We start from the raw sequence: 8,794 nt of genomic DNA on the forward strand, positions 1-8,794 counted from the left end.
ATAATTTAACTTCATGATGTTTTTTTCTTTTTTGTGTTTTCAGGAGCCAAATAAAGAGCTGGTTCGATTATGTCCTTCAGAAATGGAGGACTTGGAGACCTCTGAGCAAAATCAGGGCACTGTTTCTTTCCCAAGCAATGAACCTCTTCTCAGTAAGAGCTCTTTTATTACAATTTATCACTTTTTATTTAAAGTAAGGTCAACAACATTCAGCATGTGGTCCATCAGGGCACGACTACACTAGAAAACTATTTTGAAATAATTTCTTTCAAAATAACTAATTTAAAATAGTGTGTCCACACTACAGGGAAGCCTTGAAATTAGTCTGAGGCAGGCTCCGTTAATGTGGATATGTTACCTCGACTTAGAGCCCCAGGAAGCACTGGGGGGGGGGGTAATTAGTTTGAAGACTCTGAGGAGTAGTTATTTCAAAATAGCAGCAATGGAGTGTCCACACTAACGCTATTTTGAAATAACTATTTTGAAATCGTTTCAGAAAGGTTGAAATAAGCATTGTTCACCATGGAAAGCAGGAGTTATTATTTTGATATAATGGGCTTGGTAGTATGGATGCTGTGATTGTTATTTCTAAATAAGAGATATTACTTTGAAATAATTCCCTAGTGTAGACCAAGGCTCAGGATAATCTGCTGGTGGGCTGCTAAACAATTTGCTGATGTTGGCTGTCCATAGGCATGGCACCCTGCAGCTCCCAGTGGCTATGGTTTGCTATTCCTGGGCAATCGGAGCTGCAGAAAGTGGCACAGGCTGGAGGAATGTGCTGGCCGCCGCTTCCTACAGCTTCTTGTGGCTGGGAACAGTGAACTGCGGCCACTGGAATCTGCAGAGGACTGTGCCTGAAAACGATCTACATAAAGTGTCTTTGCAGCCCACCAGCAGAATATACTGATGGGCTGCGTGCTGAAGGTTACCAACCCCTGCTTTAAAGAAAAACTCTATCAGTTGGTACAGCTTCAGCACAACAAAGTTGTACAGTGAGTGTGCTCAAAATTGTTCCAGTTTTGAAGGGTTATCAGGGTTCCTATTTTAATATATCCCATCATAATAGTGGGAACGGAAGTTCACTGTCTTTTCTCTTGCTCTCCAATACTCACAAATAGGTTGCTTCACAGTTCTTCCTTCCAAAAATAGAAGTTGTGCAGGGCTGATCCATGCAGAATTAAGGGAACTGGATATAACCTGATGTGCAGACCCTTTATGTAAAGTATGAATGTTTGTGTCTATAGAGCTGATCGAAACATAAATGTTTTGCAAAACAGGTTGGAATTTTGAAGTTCTTTCCATTTTATAGGGTCTGAAATGACCCATTTTTCTTTTATATTAAAACATTTTTCTATCAAACACTTGAGATTTGGATAAATACAAAATTTCAGAATTTTTTTAAATAAAAATGTGAAAAATGAAGCAACCATGTCTTTTGAAATGTTTATTATTTAAAGTAAGACCATTTTATAAACTGTACTGAAATCAAGTTTTCTATGTAAATAGTGTGGCATTAAATTTGTCATTTTATTAGCATGAAGTTTAAAGTGTGTCTATGGAGTGACATAAATTTAGTCCTAGAATCAAGTTACCTATTCTTTTGATGGTTCATGTGCAGCAAAATACTCTGAATAATTTGGTGGTATAAACATTGAAAGTGTCTCTCCTGAATCTGAAATGTGCGTTTAAAGAAGGGTAAATTGAAGCACGTAAGGGGCATATTACATTCTTGTCTTCAGGGAGAGCTGCTGTTTTAAAAATAAAAACAAGTAATCCTTGGCAATATAGAGACTAACAAATATATAAAACCCACTTTCATCTGATATTCATGATCTTATATATTAGCTTCTAAGCCCTGGTCTACATTAGGGAGTTACTTTGAAATAACCCCCCTTATTTTGAAATAATAAGCGGCGTGTCCACACTACCAAGCCCATTATTTCAAAATAAGTCTGGTTATTTCGAAATCTGTACTCGTGCTTTCCTCGGGGAATAGCTTATTTTGAAATAGTTCTTTCAGTAGTTATTATTTCTAATGTAGTTATTTCAAAATAATTTTCTAGTGTAGATATGATATGCCCTAATGTCCCACGGAACTACTCATTGTTTTTAAAGTTACAGGATAACATGGCTACCTCTCTGAGACATTGTAAAAGTAAGTTTGAAATGTGACTTTGTTGAGTAAGTTTTTATGCTGCTTAAATAGTGTTGTTTAATTGTTTCGTAGGTGACAATTGCCAATTAGATTTTGATGCAATGTGTGAAAATGATGACACTGCCATGGCTTCTCTCATGAATTACTTGGAAGCTGAAGGAGGCCTTGGGGATGCTGTAGAACTCAGTGATATACAATGGATTCCCTAGTGGTTCTTTTTTATACAAATAAGAAGAATGTAAAATTCTGTAATGCACAACAGCCGCACATCCTCAAGTACTGTATTGTTAATTTTCAATACTTGATTTTAATTCATGTTTACTATCTGTATATTTGCTAAGATTTTTATGCCTGGTTCACAAAGAAAAGGTTTGTTCTGCACATATCGAAGAAAATGTGATTTTTTTTCATGACTGAGAACCTCAACATTTTATTATTGATACATATCTAACTAGAGCACTTAAAACACTGTTTATCAAAAAGCTTTAACCCAAAGATACCATACAATGTATAGGAATAACTGTGTTCATCTTAATGTTTTAATACATTTTTTAAAAGCTTTTATTTGTAATTTTAAGAGTTGAGTGGGTAAGAGTATTATGTTCCATGTCATTTCTATAGGACATCTGCTTACCTAGTTTGAGATATATTTGTTTTGTATCCATAAGGTGTCTTTGAAAATATGGTTTCCACATTGCAGAATTGTAAGATAAAGTACTATAATACTAAAGGGGACACTGTGGTTTACAATTCTTTGTTCTTTTTAGAAATATTGTGTGCAGTTTTTGTAGTCAGGTCAAAACAAAAAAACAGTAGCCCAGAAGCAAGTTATAGGATTTCTGTAAATTGTCTAGTATGTTGACCAGGAAATGACTTTAAGATTTCTGGACAAATAATGTTAAACATTGTCCCACAGCACATATATGATGAGTGGGAGAAGGAGAGAAACAAAATAGTTTAATTAATTCAAAGTATTTTTATTTAAGTAAAAGGACAGAATACAAACCAAAGTAGTTATATTTGGAATTTGGTCACTATCATTTGGGAATATTATTGTCTTGGAATTATGCTTGAGAGCAGTGGATTTCAACCTCTTTTCACTTGTGGTGTCCTAAAAATGTTGAAGGGAAGGCTGGATTGCTTTGGAAATCTTCAACATAGTCTGCTGATCACCAGAGATCCATGGACCACAGGTTGAAAAGCTCTTTTATAGAGCATAGCTATTTAAAGTGAGTAAATATAAAATTAGCTAATATAATTTTAGATCTGAAGAAAAATTGAGCAGCTGGAGATTTTAAAAAGTAATAAAGTGGGATTGAGTCTAGTCAGAAGTGGTAAAGCATGTTGGTTCTTAATGGCCTTTTTCTGTTTACTGTCTTACATAAATACAGTTTTGTGAGCTTTACCTCAAGTTGGGGGCCTAAATATTGAGCCAACCAAAATCATTAGCCTCTTTTGAAAGAATCCTGGTCTTTTTCTCTATTAATTGAGACTGCTGGAGCTACATTTGAGTTATGTAACTGCACAAAATATTGGGAAAAATGTGTGTATGCTTGTGTAGTGGCTCTAGGAGGTTTCCAAGTGACAATTTAGGGGTATGTTAAATTTTGTGAGATGTATGCTTAAATTAATATTAGCTTTTGTAGTATTTGTATTTTGGAGAAATCAAAACAGTTTTCTATTACTTAATACTAGATGCAAATAATTTTTTGTGCCACTACACTCCTTTAATATATAATTACTGCATTTAACATTTTTCTTTCTAATTTTATAACCTTGCAAAACATGTGATCCAGTTATGCCAGATAAGTATTGAGTGTAGTACACCATATTAATACTTAATAATCTTAATAATACTGTATTAATATGGTGTTAGTTTCCAGGTATTGATGTCTTATCTCATACATTGTTTGTGCAAATAAATGAGTGAATCACTCAAATGTACACTTTCCTACCCAGATGCATAAAATGAAAGAAATGCATTGAAAATGTTTGAGATGTGTAGACCTTTGGTTCAGTTTGTAAGCAGTAAGTCTTCTAAATGTAAAATTATGAATATTTTAATGAAAGAAATTGCATATGATGTAAACATGTGCCTGACATTAAAGGTGATGACTTCAGCAGACTTCAGACATATCTAGTTGAGAGTGTAGAGTGTAGAAAATTTCCTAGGCTATTTCAAGAAAAAAGAATATGTAATTATCCTAAATAGCCACTAGATGTCAGACTTCTTCTGTTTGACAATAATTTGACTCTGAAAAGGGTGGGATACTGTAATTTTCTGTGATGTATTAACTTCTATATTTGACTGGAATAGCTGTATATCTTAAAGATATTTTTAAAAATTACTGAAATGTCAGATATGTATACATTTCTAACTACAGATGTAATTATACTGCTATAGCAAAATTTGACTCTTGACCTGAAGCAACACAAAAAATCAGGACTCTCCCAGAGCAGTTATAGGATTCAATTTTTGTAATTGTTCCTGAAAGACAGATTCCAACTATTATTTTAATTGTAGGGAAAACTATGAAACATAATGGCTTTTTTCCTTATTCTGCATTTGCTACTTGAACATTAAAAGTAAGAATAAATTCTTATTAAATCAAGTTCTGTAGGTAACCCAGAAAATAAACACTTTAGAACCAGAGTATTAAAAGAAGGTCTAGATGCTCCCATGCAAGAATGTGTGAGTATTGCTTCTTATAAGAGATATTCTCATGCATGCTCAAACCACTGTTATGGGATTATCCTGGAGACATTATTCCTGGAGAAACTTTTTTACCTTTGAGGCAAATCTCTTGTAGAACTAGTTTTGCTCATCTAGTTAGCTGGGCCTTTTGTAATCAGCAGCTTGTACAGCAAGTGTGTCTGTTAGTTTCTTTCTTGAATCCTTTTTGTTTGCAAAACCATTTGCCAATACCTCTGATTTCACACTATTCTACATTTACAATGTCTCTTGTAAATATTTTTGATGATGGACCATGAGGGGAAATTAAAATATATTTTATACAAATTTCAAGTAATTATGTGCGTTTGTTTAAAGCCCAATGTTTTTAGTGTGGGTGCAGCAATATCATAGTCGTTAAGATTGTGCCAGGATTTCTGTTTTAACAGGGTGAAAAGGGTCTCTCAAAATCTGTCTTTGGAGTTAGAAGATCAGTTTTATAAGCTGCTTGAATGTTCCATGTCAGTTTCTGGTGAGGAAGAAATATAAAGTTAGCTCTGACTGTTTGAAAAAGTATCACTTGCCCAAAGATATGTGATCTATAAAATTAAATGTGTGGGAGTTGTTTCAATTTATGTGTAACAATGTTTCTTAAAACTTGTAATGTTTTGTATAAATAGCAATTGAAAGTTTAAAAAAATTAGGGTTTGGATGTTGAAAATTATATGTTACAGGTCAAGGTAGCCATTGTTATTGATGACTTAATTCCTGTACCACTACACAGATGGTTTAGAATGACACAAACTATCAGGCATAGTATTTACTACTACATACACTACAGGACTTCAGAAGATGCTAATGTCATTCATGCTAATTATTTGGCCCATCATCTTCATATAACAATAAACCATGGATTCTGGTTTGAGAGTCTACTCATACCTCTGACCTGTTTCTTGAGTTCAGGCTCACATAATTGTACATTCAGGTCCAATCCTGCACACATATATGGGAATTTGAACACTTGTGGGTTTCTGCAACTCTAGAGAGTCTTCCCCAGGGAGGGTAAGTGTGTAACTGTACCCTAATTTAACTGTGTGGGGGATTTTGTGGGGAGGCTCCATCTAGTGGTTAGATGTCTAATGATGATCACTAATCAGATCATCTGTGGGAGAATGACCATTTCTAGATGTAAAGCCTCTTCTGTTAATGATTAGGGCCATCAGATCAGCGGTGTGCAACGTACAGCCCATCAAGGTTCAATGCGTGGCTTGCAAGACATTTTGTTTATCATTGACCGTGCACAGTGTTAACAAATTCTATGTACATGAAGTGAGGTGTATGCTAATTGCACACAATATTGATGTGAAAGCTATGCATCCGCTCTATGTCCAGTCAGCACACCCCACAAATTCTAGATAAGCAAGTGTAGTTAGCAAAATTACCTTATGCTGGGAGACCATCTTAGTTACCACAGTCTTACGACCCACTGCGATGAAGGTGGTTTGTTCATGCAACCCACTCACTAGCCTGGGCAGCCCATTGCTGCATTAGGTCAACAGCAGAAGCAGGCTCTTCATAAACCTCCATGTGGTACAGCTGCTTTAATGAGGCAAGCGCAATATTGTAAATTTGTGTTCACTCAATTTCATTCAGCATAGGACTGAAAAGACATTTTAGAATAAATATTTATAGAATCATAGAAATGTAGGACTGGACAGGACCTCCCCTAGAGATCATCAAGTTCAGTCCTCCGTGATGAGACAGAGCCAAATAAACTTAGACCATTTCTAATGGATGTTTGTCCAACCTGTTCTTAAACTCCAGTAATGAGGATTCCACAACCTCTCTTGGAAGTCTATTCTAGAACATAAATACTCTTATACTTAGAATGCTTTTCCTATTAACTATCCTAAACTTCCCTTGCTGCAGAGCTAAGCCCATTACTACTTCTACTGTCAGTGGTCATGGAGAACAGTTGATCACAGTCCTTTTTAGACTACCCCTCAACAGATCTAAAGACTGTTATCAGCTCCCCACCCCCATCATCTTTTCTCAAGGCTAAACATGCTTATTTTTTAACTTTTCCTCATAGGACAGGTTTTCTAAATGTTTTCTCATTTTTGTTGCTCTTCTCTCAACTCTCTCCATCTTTCCTTAAGTACACATGGACACGGTACTCCAGCTGAGGTGTTACCAGTGCCAAGTAGAATGGGACCTCTGTCTTATAAACATCACTCCTATTAATATGCCCTAAACTATTTGCTTTTTTCACAACTATCTCGCATAGTTGGCTTGTATTCAGTATGTGATCCACTATAACACCCAGATCTTTTTTAGCAGTATTACCAGCTAGCTATTCTCCATTTTGTAATTTTGCATTTGATTTTTCTTGTGTAAGGGAAATACTTTGCACTTGTCTTTATTGAATTTCATCTTGTTGATTTAGATCAATTCTTCAATTTGTCAAGGTCATTTTAAATTCTAATTCTACGCACCAGCCCCTCCCGGTCTGGTGTCATCTACAGATTTTATAAATATATATTCCACTCTGTTATTCACATCATTATATAATACTATTTGATATTTTCATTAAGCAAATACTGTCTTTCATTGCTGGTCCTAGCAGCGATGAGGGAAGATTTAGTCATACTCATGGTATACCATACTCATGGTATACCCCATGTTATATCCCTCAAAACTGGTTCCTTTCACCTAGACCCCTGCTTCATCTTGCAAAATGACACGCCTCATTTAAACTCAGAAAACATGCTGGCTATCACTGGGAATGAGAACAGTTGGTGTGTTTGTAAATTAGGACTTCAACAAGGATAAATGTTTTGTTTAATCCAAGCAAATAATGTGGAGGTTGAGATCAAATTTTGTGATATCTTTCTGGCCAGGTTTAAAAGTAGAGAGAGATGCTTCACATGAGCAGAAGAAGAAGACCATGAGAGAGGAGAGCATGGTAGCATTACAGTACAAGTTCACATGCTGTTGCTGCAGCATCTCCTGGCTGTATCAGTTTTCCAGGAAACACTTTGATGTGCTTGGGAAAGGAAGGAGTTCTGCATACTCTTTTCATGGAAGTCACTCCTGCTGACAGGTTGTTGTTTCCATTAAATATGGCAGGTTACTCTTGGCTTAATTAGATTCTGTAACTTTATAATACTCATATCATTGCTGAGAGACCTTTATGCGGCATGTTGCATTTAATGACCTTTGGGAGGATTGAGATAGCTAGGGGTGGTTTCAGTGATGCAGTTTTACTGTCTCCTCCTCCTCCTCCTCTTCTCAGATCCTGAAAGATTTGAGTTGCTTCAATTTCGTATATAAAAAAGACAAGTTTGGGAAATCAACATAAACAAAAACTTTATTTAGTAGTAATTAAGGTTTCAGACATGACACACCCATCAATGCCAAATCTTTGAAAAGATGAGAATAAGTCCTGCATTCATTACCTTAACAATGCCTGCAACACCATGTTAACACTGTCCAAGTAGCATTTATCTTCCACACTGAAAAGTGTTACATCTGAAAAGCATTCCCGTCTTCATCACACTGACTCTTACCTTACAAAAACTTCATTGGGGGCCTCAGCAGAATTAACACAATAACTTTTCTAATGGACTTTGGGTAGATGTCACAGTTCAGCTAATGCAGCTATTATGTGATTTGGCTGAACTGTGAAGTATGTATGATTATATGTTCCTGGTGGTAGAAATCACACCATCTGTATACTGCAGAGGAGCTTATTTAGACAAAACATTTAAAAAAATTAAGTTTGCTTGACAAGAGCCCCTTTCTCATAGTGACAATGTTTTGTCAAAATGGGAAAATAAGTGAATCCATTCCTCAATCCTCTCCATTCATGTACCCATTTATGGTCCATGGAGTCTTTCAGAATCCCATCATCCTTCATATCAGAGTCCAACGTAACTTCAATGTCAGATTCTTTAAGTATTTCC

The 8,794-nt window shown here is 35.7% G+C and overlaps 1 protein-coding gene across 7 annotated transcripts in view; it reads left to right on the top strand.

Moving 5' to 3' along the window:
• The window catches only part of BMAL2 (basic helix-loop-helix ARNT like 2), a 63,670-nt gene extending 57,909 nt beyond the window's left edge, over positions 1 to 5,761 (top strand). For 6 of the 7 annotated variants that reach the window (XM_075898977.1, XM_075898971.1, XM_075898993.1 and 3 more), the window contains 2 exons: positions 44 to 152; positions 2,231 to 5,761. In XM_075898977.1, the coding sequence (XP_075755092.1) occupies positions 44 to 152; positions 2,231 to 2,367 (246 nt within the window). In that variant the 3' untranslated portion in view covers positions 2,368 to 5,761. Of the gene's footprint in view, positions 1 to 43; positions 153 to 1,121; positions 1,265 to 2,230 lie in introns of those variants that run through there. The other variant, XM_075898961.1, reaches the window with a different exon arrangement.
• Positions 5,762 to 8,794: the final 3,033 nt, after the last annotated feature.

This window comes from Pelodiscus sinensis, chromosome 1 (assembly GCF_049634645.1).
Source record: "Pelodiscus sinensis isolate JC-2024 chromosome 1, ASM4963464v1, whole genome shotgun sequence".
Classification (NCBI taxonomy): domain Eukaryota; kingdom Metazoa; phylum Chordata; order Testudines; family Trionychidae; genus Pelodiscus; species Pelodiscus sinensis.